The sequence below is a fragment of the Carcharodon carcharias genome, chromosome 14 (assembly GCF_017639515.1).
Source record: "Carcharodon carcharias isolate sCarCar2 chromosome 14, sCarCar2.pri, whole genome shotgun sequence".
NCBI classification, from domain to species: domain Eukaryota; kingdom Metazoa; phylum Chordata; class Chondrichthyes; order Lamniformes; family Lamnidae; genus Carcharodon; species Carcharodon carcharias.
The window spans coordinates 35320750-35338084 of NC_054480.1; the positions used below are offsets into that span (position 1 = coordinate 35320750).

Here is a 17335-nt window from a genome sequence, read left to right on the forward strand (position 1 = left end):
CTGGAAGGAAAAGGGCTATCACAGTGGAACCAGAATGATACTAAAAACTTGAAAAGTACCATTGCACGTAAAATACAGCATAGAGAGTAAAAGAGTACTGTGCAAACATCACACACGAGAAAGCTGTTGGAATACTAGCTCAGTATAGCACCTCTGCATAAAGTACTCTCACATCAAACTCCAAGGCAGAATGTGATTTGCATACAGATGCCAAAATCTCTGGCTCGGTTAAAGTTGAGAGTTGCATGTGTGGCCACCTAAATCCCCTGTAGTACATGAGCGTGCTGACTCAGGGTGTCCAGGTGGCTGGACAATGACCATTCATTTGGAGCCATTATTTTCCCTGGGGTTCCCCCTTGCTTGTAGTTGGTAATCCTAAAACCCAAGATGAACACATGGCGAGGCATTATGTTTTGGTCTGTGCTGATTGCTCTAGATTTTTATCACGGGGAGGGGAGGGTGGGGAGAATGGGTGGAAGGTGGTGGTTAGTAGGAAGGAGACGTTGTTGGAATAATTGTCATTGGCTCACAGGCTGACAGTCTTAATTCACTTTCTTCCATGACTGAAATTTAAAAGAATGCAATTTTTTTCTCTGAAGTGTGCCACCATTACTTTAGGACATCTGCTAAGCTGATTTATGGGGCTTAACTGCAAGACTATCAAACAGATTACGTGTCGCTACAACTAATACAGCAGCAATTTCATTCTTTTATATGGAGCTGGCAGCAAAGTTTGGTTCTTTCTAAACACTGTGGTAATTTTCTGAAAATACAGTGCACTTATTCTGTTACAGAACAGTAATTTATTTGCCTTTGCAGTGCTTGTTTCTTTTAGAAAATCAAATATTCATTAAAAAGATAGACAAGCTATTCAAAGAAATACTTCCACTACACTTGATTCAAAAAAATGGTGGGGAAGAAGATTCAATGGGTATTCATCATGAAAAACTATCTCTTTTATAAATAGCAATTAGATAAAATACTTGCTTCATTTTTAAATCATAAAGAAATTACTGGTATTCAAGTTTATTCAGTCTACATGTCACAGTTATACAGCAAGTGATAGTTTCTGCCCACGGAGAGCCATGTTAAACTCGTACTGTGCTTTATATCCTAAAGTGCTGATTTGAGTAGTACCCTTGACCAACTAAATTTTCTTAGTCTCTTTGATTTATCATTGGACACAATCAGTAAATTGTGCTCAATTCATTTGTTTTTGTATTAATTGCTCCCTTTCACTGGCTGTCCTTAAATCCACAGTCTGGATCATTTTGCTATTCTATAGTGACAGCTGGTAATGGAAGCCTAGGCTTCTGTAGAAAGCCTATTAAGTATGCCGCTCACTCAGTGGCCTGTGGTCCGGGATAGAGAGCTCCTCCCATAAGTGTGGCAGGCTTTTGTCATTGTAATTGGGCTCTGTTTGTAGAGTGCTGTCTGTATTTACTCTTTGCCAAGGCTCATATTTACACAGCCTGTTAGGGGGCTTGATGTCTCCCTGCCATGCCACAAATGCATGCAAATACTGCTACAATGCCTTAAGGCACTTCTGCTTTCTTGTAGGTCTGCTAAGTTACTCTGTCAAAGGGTACAGTATGTGTGCAGTAGGAGTAAAAGGCCTAGAGGGGTTGGGGAAGTTAATAGGTTAATGACCCTTAGACTTTGGGAATAATATTCAAGGTGCCTGGCGTTATGGGATTTAAAAAAAGCTATCCAGATACATTAGCTGGCCATACCTCTTTCACTGAGCTCATTCATTCAGGAAGCAGAAAGCACAGAGCTAGCAAATTTAATAAGCGCTGCATCCATTACACATTTAGCTTCTGCCATAGCAACAGAGTCAGGGCCATTCAATCTCCTGTGCTCAGCCATCATTATCTCCTGAGCCATCTGTTGTAGAGGAGTACAATTCCATCTTATTTAAATGAAGTGAAGCTAGCATCTATTTAGCAGGACATATGTCACAGAAAGCATGCAACTAGAAATATAGCTGCATAGATTTGGCTTGTCCTTTCTTTTGAAATGTTTGTATGCTATTGTGTTTTATGTGACAGACCAAGAAGAATTTCAGGAGTAACTCTATTATAGTAAAGTGTTCATATTCTGACGTAAAGTGGGATGTAAAATGAGTGTGCGGTGACTTTGCATTTAACCATGGTGTGTGTCATATCCTGGGGAGCTGTCGTGTGAGCCCTTTGTAAACCTAAAATCAACAAACAGCAAAATAGGAGAAGGGAAGTTTTTAAGTCTATGGTGAGGCTGAGTCTAGTTTTTGAATTGTATTCTTCTTGAATGACAATTGTGTTGTGTACATAGCATTGCTGCAACATGATTGGCTCTTCTGTGTTGCATTGAATTTTAATTATGTGCAAAATTGGTTGTGATTGGTGCAGCTGTCAGGTTGTGCTGCCCCTTCAACTGATAAGTTGCATACACTTGGCAGTAACTTTCCAGGAATGATACTCACTTCTGTACTGTTCTTCCAGATATACAGAGACTAGCAAGAATGAAGCTGTGTGGAACATTTCTTGGTTTGTACAAAACATAACTTATTTACTTTCCTTACAGCTGTTCCTCTGATAACACAGATAATTCATGGAATTGGTCAAGCTGTGGGGATCAATCGTGGACTTTTTTGCAATTGCTAAAAGGAATAATTATATTTTTTATACAATTCTGTGCAAAACAAAAATGTACGTTTGATCTATTCCTTGCATTATATTACAGTCTCTTAATGGTACTTTCCAGATTCTTTTTGTTTATACTTTCTTCAGGTAGTTTGGAGTATATTAGTTTACACTGCAGTGTTAGATTCTGTAATCTTGTGCAGTGGGGATATGCAAAATTTACTTTAAACTTTCGTTTCCTTAAAACTAGTCCTTGTGCTGAAATAGAAAAGGATAAATACTGTTCTTGGACTTTGGACAAAGAAGTTTTGTTTCTTCAGTGATTCTGATATGCCCCTGACAAGGATCATTAAGACAATGTTAGCCTGAAGGCTTATTAAAAGTTTCTGTATGCTGTTTCCATCTGCCAGGGTCTGCCACAGGCAGGTTTCACTCCAAATGCTCAGCTGTTACGTATACAATATTAATGCTGACCAGTTGCATCCAGCATACAACAGGACTAATTGTAGTCTGGTGAATTAGGGTTGCCCATCTGCATAGGTTCAAAATCTGTTGTAAGACTAACATGAAAAATGAATTCAGTTCCAGCTGGTAATTGAAGGAGTTGCCTTAATTGACTATGCAAAAAGTTTAACTCAGAACTTGCTCAAAGTAAAACTTCTTTTCAGCAGTTGTAGAACTGAAAATAGTTCAGCGATAAGCAGATTCACTTTCATGTCAATTTTTTCAATAAAATGTTTGAAGTATTGATAAAATAACTTTGTTTTTCTAGATATATAAACTCTTACTATTACAATATTGTGCAAAATGTTCATGTTTAGCTACTTTATTGTAGAAAAGGTTAGGAAACCCTGTTTGAAAAGTAGCAGATTAGTGAGAGTTGTTCAAAAGAGCACAGTCATTTTACTTTCCAAGACAACTCCACTTCTGAACTGTTAACTTAAAATTTATAAGCCTAAAAATTACTACTGATCAAGTTATTGTATGAATGCTTAAAATGCTCAAATCAAATTGCTGTCTCTCTCTCTCTTTCTCTGTATTTTAACAGAAGTATTAGTTCAGTTATTGTAAGTATTATTTAGTTAGAAGTATTGATATAATTATACAACAACCAGTCAAAAAACCTTGGGTATCTTGAGTTTTTGAAAAGTTTGGAATTGCATGGCAGCTTTTCAACAAATCTTCATAAACTACTTTTACTAGTGTTTTTACTATAACTCTTCAATAATTGATATATATTAATATTTATACTTTCTCTTTGGCAATATTTGTGAAATTGAAGTCATGTTTACAGTAGCAAATTGAGGTTTGTGCAGGAAATAGAAATCCCTGGAGCTGACTGAAGTGCTGAACCATGTTTTTGTCCTGCACTGATCATACAGACTGAAGGGAGCTGTCCAAGGTGTCTATCTTGTAGAACTTCTCGTATAGGGATTCTTGTTTAAAAAAAACTTATACAGAACCCGTCTAGTTTAGTTGATAAAATGTTAAGGTTTACTGATTGTGTTGTAATTATTTTCATTTAAGTCCATGACTCACTTCAGATTCCTTCCTAAATGTGATTTTTTTTGTAAAAATATGTGTACTTTGTCTCTCTGAGCTATTGTTCAGCAGTGGTTTGTTTAATTGCACAGTTAGTAGTATTAATGTGAGTTAAAAGTATATTGTAGGAAACCAAAGTTTTCTTGCATCTAGAGATGTCCTTTGGTTGAGGCTTGCCTCTGTGCTTAGTGCTTTGTGGTCTCTGCTAGTTGTTTGTTTCTTTGTTATTCTTTTAAAAATGGCATGATACAGCTGATCCACACCAGACACTGCTGATTGATTTCAGCCATAATGCATAACAAAAGAAGTGCAATGTATAATACTGCCTGGTGCTTTGAGATAAGAATTTAATAGAATTTTGGCAAGAGGAGATTGGCTTGTAGGAGCTTACTATATGCACAACCTGGTAAAGTGAGATAGAAAATGACATTTGAATGCAAATCTCAAATGATCTTAATGAATGGCTGCTGTCCTTTGCCTCTAATAAGGTTTGAAGCCAACAAAGGAAGTAGCTTTGATAACCTAGGGCATCTGTCATATCCTGGGCCGCTTACAGTGTTTCTAATAGGAATCCTAGGACTCTACCACAAGTATGGTTAGAGGGGGGAGGATGACAGTTGTGACATTAACAAGCTTTTAGTTCAAAGCATAAATTAAAGTAAGTAATCTTACCCATTAAATTTTAATCAGATTGGGTGCATTAACCAGTGGTGTTTAGTGTTCCCTTTTTACACAGTAAGTGCAGGAATATTTGAAACTATAGTTCTGAAATGTTTAAATTTCAAGGACCACCTATTAGATAGTATACAGTAAATTCATTTCTCCTCATAGAGTAAACAGATATATTGCAACCCCAAGGGTTTATGGGTAGTGTATTTACACAGAAAATGCATCAAGCCTTCTCTGCCATCTAACTAATGAGACTGGTCATTAAGTAAATGACACACAGCCTTTAGCAGGCTTATACGACACACTGGAGTATCAAATATTTAATTCAACCACCACATGTCTCATACTCCGTTGTGGACTGCCGTGGCCCAGCCCCTGCTGTAGATTTCATTATTGCTTTCCGTGATGTCATTTCACCGAGGTGGACAATAGCTGTGGGGAAAAGGTAAGTCAATATTAATGTTCTCCTCCTGACAAAGGAAGACAAAGCTTGTGTTCTTGCCCTCTGTTGAAGTCTGATGAATATAACTGAAACTGCTTGTCCTGCCTTGTTGGGAAAAACTATTTGTTTAACTGGGACAGCTTGGAGAGAGCTTAATTTACAGCTACATCCAGTATGTTGTTGGATCTCTTCTGTTCTCTAAGCTTTGTACGGACACAGCTGATCTGTTTGTCAATAGAAGCCACTTCAGGTTGAATTTACATCACTTTAACTGTATCTCATGAACCTTCTTTTCCTCATCTGTTTCCTTCATCGTCATCTTCCATATGGTGATTTTAATTTTGGAAACAATGACTAACACATACTAATTCCAGAATTACCCTCTCGGCGAAGTTGATCTGTGCACTCTAAAGTAAAAAAGGATTGTGGTGCCGTTTTGATATGTCAGCTGTTTGTTTGAACTGATGGGCTCTTGATGCTACAAAAACTATATAACACGGTGATAAGTTGCTCAGGTTCAAAATCAAGGCTGACTTTTTGATGTTCTTTCTGTAAAGGACTTTTGCATTTGATAAATTGGGTCTACCAGTGAGATTATTTTTCAAAGAAAAACAGAGTAGTAGAGATCTCAGATAAACCTTGAGTTCCAGTGTTGGATTTGCTCCTTGTTTCTCTGTGTTTTCTACTTTGATTCCTTGCTGTTGGAGAACTCATTCTGTGCAATTTAAGCAGGATAGTAACATCTATTCAAATAAGAATTCATGAAAAGATTCTGAATTTCTGTTGTAGTATTTCAAAAGAAAAACTCCTTGGGAATTAAGGCTTGAATTTAGAAAAATCTTGGGCAATGACACGAGAATTTAAGTTAGTTGATATACGTTCCCTGCTTCATAATATTGAAAAACTAATACATTTATAAATAAGATGTATTCTAACTTACCAGTGGCTTTAGTTAGCTACCCCAATTTTATTTTGATACCTTAAAGTTTCACTTTTCGCATGAACTTTAAACAATATTTTATACACTCTGATAAACTGCAATCACATTCTTTCAAACATGCAATACAAAATAAGTAGTTTCATCAAAAAAATCATGGTTTAAGTTGTAAGTCCTGTTAATTTACTGCTTTTTAGCAAAGTGCAAATCTCTAGCTAAGTGCTATTATATTTTGTGCTAGTGTTAAAAAACAAAGACTGCTTTTATGTGGAAGCCTTGCTTGAAGTTAAATAGCTTGAATACTTCCAATCTCCTAATTGTTTTGTGTTTTAGTTCGGAGCCATTTGGCAGACTGTTTACGATGCCGACAGATAATTTGGTGGTAGGTGTTTTCTGAGACCAGCTTTGCACAGATTTGTTTGCATGATTTGTGAGAAAGTGCTGATTTCTATCATTGATTACACAGTGACAGGAACAGGTGACTTGCTAATAAAGACCTGGAATAAAAGCAATTAGCTGTGAGAAAAGAACAGCTGTTTCAAGCAGCTCCTTGCTTCCCAGAGAACATGGTCAATAATCGGTGAAAAAAATACTTCACCTATAGAAACAAATCCTATCATTGCAGCAAAGAGAAGACCATTATTCTCATTAAACCGCCTGTCCATTTGTTATATTATAATTAACAAATTCGTTTCCTAAAACCACATAATTTGTGAATTTGTTTTTTGGTATTTTCGTATGTTTTTTTGGGGCTGTATGATAGAAAATCCTTCCTAAGATGATCATTATACAGAGGGATTCACTAACAGCCATGTACAAGTGTTGAAACTGCTTTACACCTTATACCGCAATGAGAAAATAACCCGTGTAACAAAGTTTTATCAAAGCTGTTTGAGTATTATTTGAAGATTAGATCCTTCAGTTTTAATTTGAAATAATAATTACACTGACACTGTTTTAAAAAAATTCAAATACAGGATGAAATGTAAAACATGTGTTGTACTGTATATCTCCTGCAAGCTGTAAAGGGGCCATTTACATTTGTAAGAAAGGAATCACGTGGTTTCTGTAAGTGTAGTCAGCAGGAAGCCTTTGTTTAACCTCACCACACTTGTCACATTTCAAATTGAAATCTGCTGAACATGAGAAGAGTCACAAAGGATTCATTTTTAAATGTGTATGCAATTGGTCATTTATTTTTAATTTGATCGAATGATTTGTATATAAATGTTATTATGTTCAGCTGGTAAAAGTTTTTTCTTATATATATTAAAACTTCAACTAGCTAAGCATACTAACTTTTATATATGCACACACACACACACATATATATGTATATATTATATATACATATATATATATATATACACACACATAGACTATGCACTACAGTGTAAATGGAACAACCTAGGGAACTATTATGTGTGTCAGGTAGCCACCTAAGAAGCTTGATTTTATAGAATTTGTGTGGGTTAATACTGATCACAGCAAGCAAACTAGCAGGTTTGACCATTATTTATCTCAAACTGAACAGCCAAGATTCCTTAAATCTTGGCATTGCTTTTGCTGGTCTCAGGATTAATACTGTACACATTCCTCCTAATGTCGCAGCATTTTAAATAAAATCAAACTATAATGTTTACTGTTTTATAATGAGTATATTTCAGCTCTTTATAGGATTTTAAAAATCATATGTCCGATATTTAGTCCAAAAATTCCAAAAAGACCAGAAACCAAGGGCCTCCCACCATGGTGCTTTTGGTGATGGGGTGGCATTTAAGCAGGTGGAAGGGTGGCAGCTGAAGCCCATGAATGGTCTTCCTGCCACCTCTAACTGAGGCCCTTAAGTGGGCAATTAACGCCCATTTAAGGGTCTTATTCTACCACCGCTGGCATTCACCCAGCAGCAGGTGGGGACTTGTCATGCGGGGAGTCTGAAAAGCAAACCTTGCTTGCAGGCTCAGGGGCAGGTCGGGGGGGGAGTGCCTCGTTCAAAGGCACTAGTGCCTGAGCAAGGGATCCGGCATCGAGAAGTGGCAGGGGGTCCACTGAACGCCATCCTTTGCCCTTGCTGCCAATCCTTCCCTAGCGATAACCTCAGCCCCCACCATCACTCACCTCTATCCGAGGTCTCGGATGGGTATAATACTGATATAAGCCACTGCCTCCCCAGTGGAGCTGCCAAAGCTTCTGATTGGCTGGCAGCCCTTGGAGGGTGGGAATTCCGCACTACCACCACCCCCTATGGTTCTTGATCCCAGGGAAGGCTCACTGCTGTCCAGTTATGTGCCCGATTGGCGCTTAATTTGTTGGCCTTTCCTGTAAAGAGGCAAAGTGGCGCTATTGCCTACTACCTCCATTAAATATTGCCCTAAGTTTGTGGTTTGTTGCACTGACAAACAAAGTCTTCTAATTTGTCAGGATGAATTTGCTGATGTTGTCTACTAAAATGATAAAATTAAAAAACAGCGACTGTGCAGGATAAGAGAAAATAGATAACTGTGAAGAAAAGCAAGATAGAAAAAGCTACTGTTACTGTATTTACATGTATTGATGTAGTTTATTTCCACCAAAATTTAATCTCCATTGACTAGTCATTGGACAACAAACTTGTATAGCATGCAATTGTGTTTCATTGTGTTTGCACTTTGGTTGTGAGTGTGATATAATACATTGTGGTATAGTGCATTGTTAATTGGAGCTGATAGTTCAGTAAGTGGACTTCAGCTCAGTGCAGATGTCTGAATCCCTAAATTACCAAAATGTAAATCAATACATTCCAAAACCATGTTGCACAATGGGAAGATTATATGCAAGGATATAACCATCCTCAGATTGGGAGTCTAAAATGGTCATTAGTTGTTCATTGTTGTAGTGTATATAACATACTGTGCTTAAATACAGCTCAAAAGTGTTGTAGACCTAACATACATGGTGACATATTCAGTAAAGTACAAATCAGAATTTACTTTTCAAATACCTGTGCTGCAAGTTTTACTGAAACCTGCCTTACTTTTGCACTGCAATTAAAAATACTGAATTGATTCAAATTGGAGAGTAACTTATATTATTAATAAGGATTAGGATTGAACAATATGGAATAGTTCATTGTTAACAAGAAGTTTAAGATCTTGAGTTAAATGTTGTAAAATTGGATAAGGAACAACTTGTTTAATTTTTGCTGGTGTTCACATTTGTGCAAGAGGTAGTTATCAGCTGTGTCCTACTCTTTTCTTGTTTTCTGGGAAAAAGAACAGATGGGGTTGCAGCCAAGATCACTGCTGCACCCAGAAAATAACCATATGCAGTGCATATGGAGTGATTTTTGGAAAAGTGGTTTACCCTGGGGAGAAAAAGTTGGTGGAGATTTTCACATGGGAAATAAGTAAAGAAGAAGGATATGTAGTTATTTATACACACAACACAGCCCATTGAATGTGTACAAAATGGAATAGAAAGTAGCACTCTATGTTTAGTGGATCACATACTGATAATGTGATAATGTTATAACAAATTACAACAATAATACTATGTTTACTTTTGGAACAAATTAGTTTGTTTCTGGGCAAACGTCATACATTTATACTCAGCAACCCTGTCAACTGATTGTTTTTAAGATATATCAGTTAACAGATTCTGTGTATAGAATTTCAATCAATTAAATGAAAAATGACCATTGAGGTAACTGCTATCATTTAAGAAAGGCAAAAGCATTTATATTTTTGCTAGTTACCAATATCCACTGATCTGTGGGTTTCACGACAAAAGCAACCAAATCAAGGAATACTGCAAAAAAAATAACAATATAAGTAACCCTTGAAAATTGTTTAACCCCATGTAAGAAAAACATTTTTTTTTCGTCAGCATAAAACAATGGAGCTAAATTCTAAATGTATGGAATCATGGATTGTGATCACCAAACTGATAAATGGCATAGAATAAAAATAGAATTTAATGTCACTGATTAGAATAGTGGTCCTGGATATCAACAAAGGACACAAACAAACTACCCTGCTAAATTGGATAAATAGAACATGTTCATTTCACTATGCAGCAAAACTTTGGACACCCATTAATTCTCAAATTACTGTCAACTTGTCAAGCCTCACCATTTTCGTAGTGAGAGTAGCACTTTTAAATTAGAAAATCTGTAACCTGTTTTGAAGTTCCATCATAAAGAAACAGCTTCAGTAATTTCAGACAAGCTTGAATGTCACCCTGGGCTGAGAGTTGAACTGATAATGTCCTGGTAGGAGTGCAATGCTGCTTATCAAGTGACCACTCAGTTTAACTGTTTCAAAGAAAATGCAAGCTCAAGTCCAGTATCTATTACTTTGGAAGTATTTCTTATTTGAATAGGTACTAGTAAACATGAATTTTAAACTTTTTTTTTTCTTGCCAATTTAAGTGATATGTATTTATCTGATCACAGTACCTTATTTATAATTGCAAATAAACGGACAAGGTAATCAGAGCTACAGTGGTTTTTAACCAATAAAACACATCTTCTGATGCCTGAGCTACATCTTGCAGGGTTAGAAATTGGGTCAATAGTATATTCTTCCAAATCGGCTCATTTTTGGTTTGGGAAGAGAAATAACATTTTATTTTGATTTTTTTAAAGCAGGAGAAAATATTGCAACTCAGTTTTCCGTCTACAACAGGATGATTTATAATAACTCCCTATGTACTACTGCAGATACTGGATAGATAAACAAAATGTGCTGAATCTTTCCTTTCTTCTGTCTAAAAGTTTGTTGATGCTTGGTTTGTCAACTTGGCTCATGAAAAACCTGGAGAAGCAAATCTGTCAGCAAAGGCTAGGAAGTGATGAAGGACACTTTGAATTTCTTGTCTTTCTTCCAATTCAACTACGCTTGCAGTGTATAAGACGCCTGCAAACAACTCTCCTTTATGGTTCAGGAGAAATAGATGTGAAATAGAAGAGTTTCCTCTGACCCACATGCAAATTCCAAGATCAAGCTGTGCCACCGATTTGAGTCATAAGGGGAACAATTGTAGGGAAGCAACAATCTTGGCCCCCCCCAACCATTAAGTACTCTTGAGAAGGAGCCAGCCTCAGAGTGCACATGCCTCTTTACCAAAGTCCCTCACTTAAGGACTTTGATGAACCAGTTGAAGATGATTATGCCTGGTATGTGGCCCTGAACTTGGAAAACAGGAACATTTAAGATGACTGGCATGTCACAAGCTGCTCCTTGCATGTTAAACTCCACTACATTGATGCAGCTGTCTGTCATATACCTTATGAGAGAACTCTCAGACTTGAGATAACAGCTGCTGGAAAGTGTTACCTACAGATATATGATTAGGTTAGACAAACAGCTGCTGCCAAAGTTCCACATCTCTGGTGAAGCCTTTGTTCCATGAGTTATGGTATATATCCATGCTATGGTAGGAAGATGGTGGAAATGTGCTCCAAAACTTTATGGCGGAGTTATGGTGCTCATCAAGCCACTCTTAAGGAGACGCTAGTGCATGTTAACCAGTTAGCAGGACTCATACCTGCACGTATCAGTTATCTAATGACCAGCTCAAGACTTTAGGAGGAAGAAGGTGGGATCTGTATGAGGTTGTAGTGCCTCCAAGTAAATATAGCTGCTGATGGAAGTTCAGAACTCTGTGGCAGATTCATTAGTCCAGTACTTAACTTATGCATGTCCTTAGTACCTAAGATGCCATTGATTGACCTGACAATCTGGTTCATTAATGAAACCTGGAAGAAGAGCCTTGTCACTGAAGTCTGAGATTCTTCCCATTTGTTTCCAAAGACCCTGCAAGTCAAAGCCTTAATTGCTAAGGTGGTCTTGCCATTGCTCTATGCTAGTAGATTAAGTGACCTTAACTTGCTAAATTGCAACAGTATCCATACACACAGTTAAATGTCCCTAAACTTTTGCTCTGCCAACATGCATCAAAGTTTTCTGGATTTGCATATGTGCTGTAAGTCCTTACTGCAAGAGAGCTGTTCACTCCATCTCAGGCAAATGGAAACTTGTATGGATTTATCGATAACTTGTATTTGATTCTTAAGCATGGTGCTAGGTTTCTGCATATGTTGGGCATTCAACTGTCCAAAGGAAAAATGTCAAGTATGCTTTCTGCCACCAGCAACTTGCAAAATAACTAGCACAGCAACCAATCTAGCAGCTTTTACAGAGTTCCATGTAGCAAAAAAACTTCTGAAAATCTTCAGTTTAATCCAAATATATTTTGCAGCGTTTCATCTCCATAACATTTTTACTTTGAATTATGACTGCTTTGCCTGTTGCAAGATACAATTACAATAGAGGAATGCATATTGTAGAATTTTGTCGCATAACTGTCAAATCATGTGAGTAAGTTACTAGTAAACGTTATTGCTTGATATAGATTTAAAATGCTATTTCAATCATTTGTACAATGAGCTGGAAAAATAATTAAAAAGAGATGAGTGATCTCATTAATATTATGCAGGATTCATGGGGTAGCAGCTGTGCCATGATGGCCAAATAGATAGTTTGCATGTTACTTACCATACACTAAGCATGTTTCTCTTATGAAGCTTGGCAAGTTTTCAAAATGTGTTCAAGTTGACTGTAAATTGTCTTTTGAGCAGTTATACTGTGCTTTTTTAAAAAAAAATCTTACTTTAAATCACACAGAAAATGAATTTAGAGGTGAGCTGCTGAATCAAACTTGGACTCAAGGAAGTACTGAAAAGCTCAGAACTTGTGAAACACCCTGTAACCTGCATAACAAACACACCAAGGTGACAAAAACGTTTCCACTCTCTCTGTGAAACATTTGCTGTAGTCATGTTATAAATAATAGTAGAACTCTGCAATGGCCCCAGCTGCAGCTGATGCACTCCAACGCCTAAACACTATAAATATGATAACATATCGTATACATATTGCATATAATACGCCTGGTTCCCAGCAAACTGCTCCACATACTTGCTTTAGAGTTATATTCAGAATAGCAATCTGAGAATTATTGCATCTGCAGTTTTAACTCCTGTACATAATGTAGAACCAGAGCACATTTAAAATTATGAAAGTTTAAAATTTAGGATCCTGATTTCTTACATCCATTAGTGTGTTATTTCCCATGGTCATTTGTTAATTTCAATTTTATGTTTTCATTCTCTATTTTCCCACAGCCACCTAAAAAAGGAAAATCAGTAGAATTAGATATGTAAGTTAATTTAAGTGGAATGCTACAGCACATTAAATCAATAGATCACTTCCTGCAAAGTAGCAGAATTTAAAAGACCAAAGAGTGTCTATATCTAGAAAGTCTGTGGCCTCAAATTACTAATCCTGCAGCACATATAAACACTTATGACCTATGGAGCACTTCAATATAAAACCTTCATTAACAATCATCCTTCTCAAACCTACTTTGCCTCTTTTCTGTTAAAATTCAGGGAAGGAATACTATCTCATTATTTCTTTCTGCCAGATCAACACATAGATATAAATTTAACAGATCGTGTGTACTACACAGAGTTTCATGTGGCATCTATTTTAATAATTTATTTGCTGAAAGCAGCAATTGCCAAGTCATCGTACATATAATTTGCATTGCTGCCAAATTCCAAATGTATGTGAATAAAATGCTAAACAGGGATTTAGCTGAACTTAGGCCTCCATAATGAAAAGTAATATGTCTATTGTGAAAAAAGCTTCTGCGATCATGGGATTGCTGAAGTCCTGTACATTGAAAGCCTAATAAATAGAATTGCAGCCTGTCCCACACCTGCTCCACTGCAAATGCAGTAAGTGCAAGCCACGTTACCAATGGGAATTTACACTAAAAATAGAAATTAATTGTGTTTCTGGTATTGCTGAAGTGATAATACAGTATTACATCTTTCAGTCTTTAATATAACATATAACATAACGTTAACGTATGCCATGTCCACAAAAATCAAGATAAATCCAACACAGCCAATTGCCACCCCATCAGTCTACTCTTGATCATCAGTAAGATGATGGAAGGGGTCATCAACAGTGCTATCAAGCAACATTTACTCAGCAACAACCTGCTCACTGATGTTCAGTTTAGGTTCCACCAGAGCCATTCAGCTCTTGACCTCATTACAGCCTTGGTGCAAACATGGACAAAAGGGCTGAACTCAAGAGGTAGGGGAGAGTGACTGCCCTTGACCTCAAGGAAGCATTTCACCGAGGATGTTATCAAGGAACGCTGGCAAAGCCAGTGTCAGTGAGAATCAGAGGAAAACTCTCACTGGTAGGAGTCATACCTAGTGCAAAGGAAGATGGTTGTGGAAGTTGGAGGTCAATCATCTCAGTCCTGGGACATTGCTGCAGGAGTTCCTTGGGGTAGTGCTTTAGGCCCAACCATCTTCTGCTGCTTCATCAATGACCTTCCTTCCATCATAAGGTCAGAAGTAGGTATGTTTGCTGAAGATTGCACAATGTTCAGCACCATTCACGACTCTCAGATACTGAAGCAGTCCGTGTCCATGTGCAGCAAGTGCTGAACAATATACATGCTTGGACTGAGAAATGGCAAGTAACATTCATGTCACACAAGTGCCAGGCAATGGCCATCTCCAACAAGAAAGAATCCAACCAAGTCCCCTTGACATTCAATGGCAATAAGAAGATGACTCAGCACCACCTTCTCAAAGGCAATTAGGGATGGGAAATAAATGCTGGCTTGGCCAGGGACACCCACATCCCATGAACGAATATAAAATAAAATTAACCAATCTTAAATATATCAGTTATTTTGAATAATATAGCCTGAAACTTACTATCAAAGATGTTATCATAAAAATATTTTGATGCCATACCTTCAGCTGTTTAGATCTCAAGCTCTAGAATTTCTCATCCGCTCCTCCACCATCTTCTCCTCCTTTTTATCCCTCATTAAAATTGACGACTAGGTCCAAGTTTTTTATCACTACTTCTAATGTCTATTTTGTGGGCTCAAGATCCTTTTTTGCCCGATTATACCTCTGTGAAGTTCCATGTGATATTTTAGACATTAAAGGCAACTTGTTGCCATTGTTTGTATCAAATTCCTCTTTCTGCTATTTTGGCAGATTAAAAGATTAAAATAAATCGGTTGATGGCTCCATTCAAATAGTGGAGAGAGGATTTTGGTATGAGTTTCTTAAGCATTTATACCATAATAATTTAGAATAAATACTACAGTAATTTCTCTTTTATGTCTTTGGAAACCGATCTGATCATGCATAATATAAGCTGCACATATTTGAGGCAAATTAAACCTACAGTCCATTAACTGCAATTTTTCATTCTACAGATGAACCAAGATGTTGATGAAAAGAGACTGCGCACCCGCTCAAAGGGAATCAGGAGTAAGCATAACTACCTTTCACTTTCTATTATGTTTTGGTAATCACTGATAGTTTACTGGAATGTTTTGCAATAATTTTGCTGCTAATTTTATTACTGCAAGTTCACTAACTAATGCAGGTACAATGTAATTTAGTACAATTGACCTTATAATACCCTGTAAAACCTATATATACTGATGCTGCATTTTCCATCATGCTTTGTAAAGCAATAGCCTATTGCATAGATTTATCCATCTATTTCAGTGTTACTTTTGTGGTACTATGTTTGAAACTTTGCTGCATGATTAAGTTTAAATGTCAGTTACATCACATATATTGTATGATGGTTCATTAGCACCTATGTTTGATATCAAACGCCTCTCAAAACTGAGTCATGGTTATTCACTGTTCTTTTTCATCAAATTGCCCAGTACCCGTGGAATCTGTCGGACAGGATGTAAGGTATGATGAATTCTTAATATTCAATTGGACTTTAGCTTGTTAGATTTTTCAAGTCTCATTACGATTGTTTCTGAATAGTCATGGGAGAGGTTTACACTGGTCCTGCCAGGCAGAAACAGGCAAATATATCAAGATAATCATGAAAGCCTTATTGTCCTGTTCCCAATCCTTTTTTTCATTCTTTCATGGGGTGTGGGTGTCACTGATGAGGCCAGCATTTATTGCCCATTCCTAATTACCCTTGAGAAGGAGCTAATGAGTCACCTTCTTGAAGTGCTGCAGTCCATGTTGTGTAGGTACACTCAGGATGCTGTTAGGAAGGGAGTTCCAGGATTTTGACCCAGCAATGGCGAAGGAATGGCGATGTAGTTCCAAGTCAGGGTTGTGCGTGCCTTAGAGGGGAACTTGCAGGTGGTGGTGTTCCTATGCATCTGCTGCCCTTGTCCTTCTAGGAGGTAGGGGTTCACAGGTTGGAAGGTGCTGTGAAAGGAATTTTGGCTAGCTGCATATTGTAGATAGTAATAACTGCTGCTTCTGTGCAACAATGGTGGAGCAAGTGAATGTTTAAGGTCGTGGATGGGGCGCCAATATTTGTCCTGGATGGTGTCCAGCTTCTTGAGTGTTGTTGGAGCAGCACTCATTCAGGCAAGTTTTCCATCACGCTCCTGAATTGTGCCTTGTAGATGGTGGACAGGCTTTGGGGAACTAAGAGGTGAGTTACTCGTCACAGAATACCCAACCTCTGACCTGTTCTTCTAGCCACAGTATTTATATAGCTGGCCCAGTTCAGCTTCTGATGATTGGTAACCCCAAGGCTGTCAACAGTGGGGGCTTCAATTTGGTTAGATTTTCTCTCTAATCCAGCATATTTGTCCAAGCTCCATAAGAATAATGTGGGTCATTGCCACCCTGGCACCCCATCAAGCCTTCAACCACTCAGTCACCCTCTTCTCCCTGCCCCAGGACCTATATTCCAGTTGGATGAGTTGCCCTCTGGGTTACCCAACCTTACATAACCCTGAGCTGGCAAACTACAATGTTGCATGTTTAGTGCCTGGAGCCTAACAGCAGCAGAATAATGAAGCCTGGCCCTCAAAATGGACTGCATCTTCTGCTGGCACCATTGGATAGCAGGCTAGTTAAAAACTATACCTATGGTTCTGGAACAATGTTGTCCGCTCTTAGGATAAAAAGTCTATTATGTGTATAAAGATAAATGCTGTACACTGAGAAGGAAAAAAACCTGGAAACAATAAAAGCCCGGTTTCTTCAATAACACTTTGGTAAGATTTTATTCTGTGATGTTTTAAATCTGAAAAATT

General features: G+C 37.6%; 1 protein-coding gene across 1 annotated transcript in view; it reads left to right on the forward strand.

The window, feature by feature from the left end:
• The first annotated feature begins 15517 nt into the window (after positions 1-15517).
• The window catches only part of myt1b (myelin transcription factor 1b), a 68298-nt gene continuing 66480 nt past the window's right edge, over positions 15518-17335 (forward strand). Inside the window, exons 1-2 of the mRNA XM_041205446.1 lie at positions 15518-15572; positions 15983-16013. Of these exons, the coding sequence (XP_041061380.1) occupies positions 15518-15572; positions 15983-16013 (86 nt within the window). The remainder of the gene's footprint in view (positions 15573-15982; positions 16014-17335) is intronic.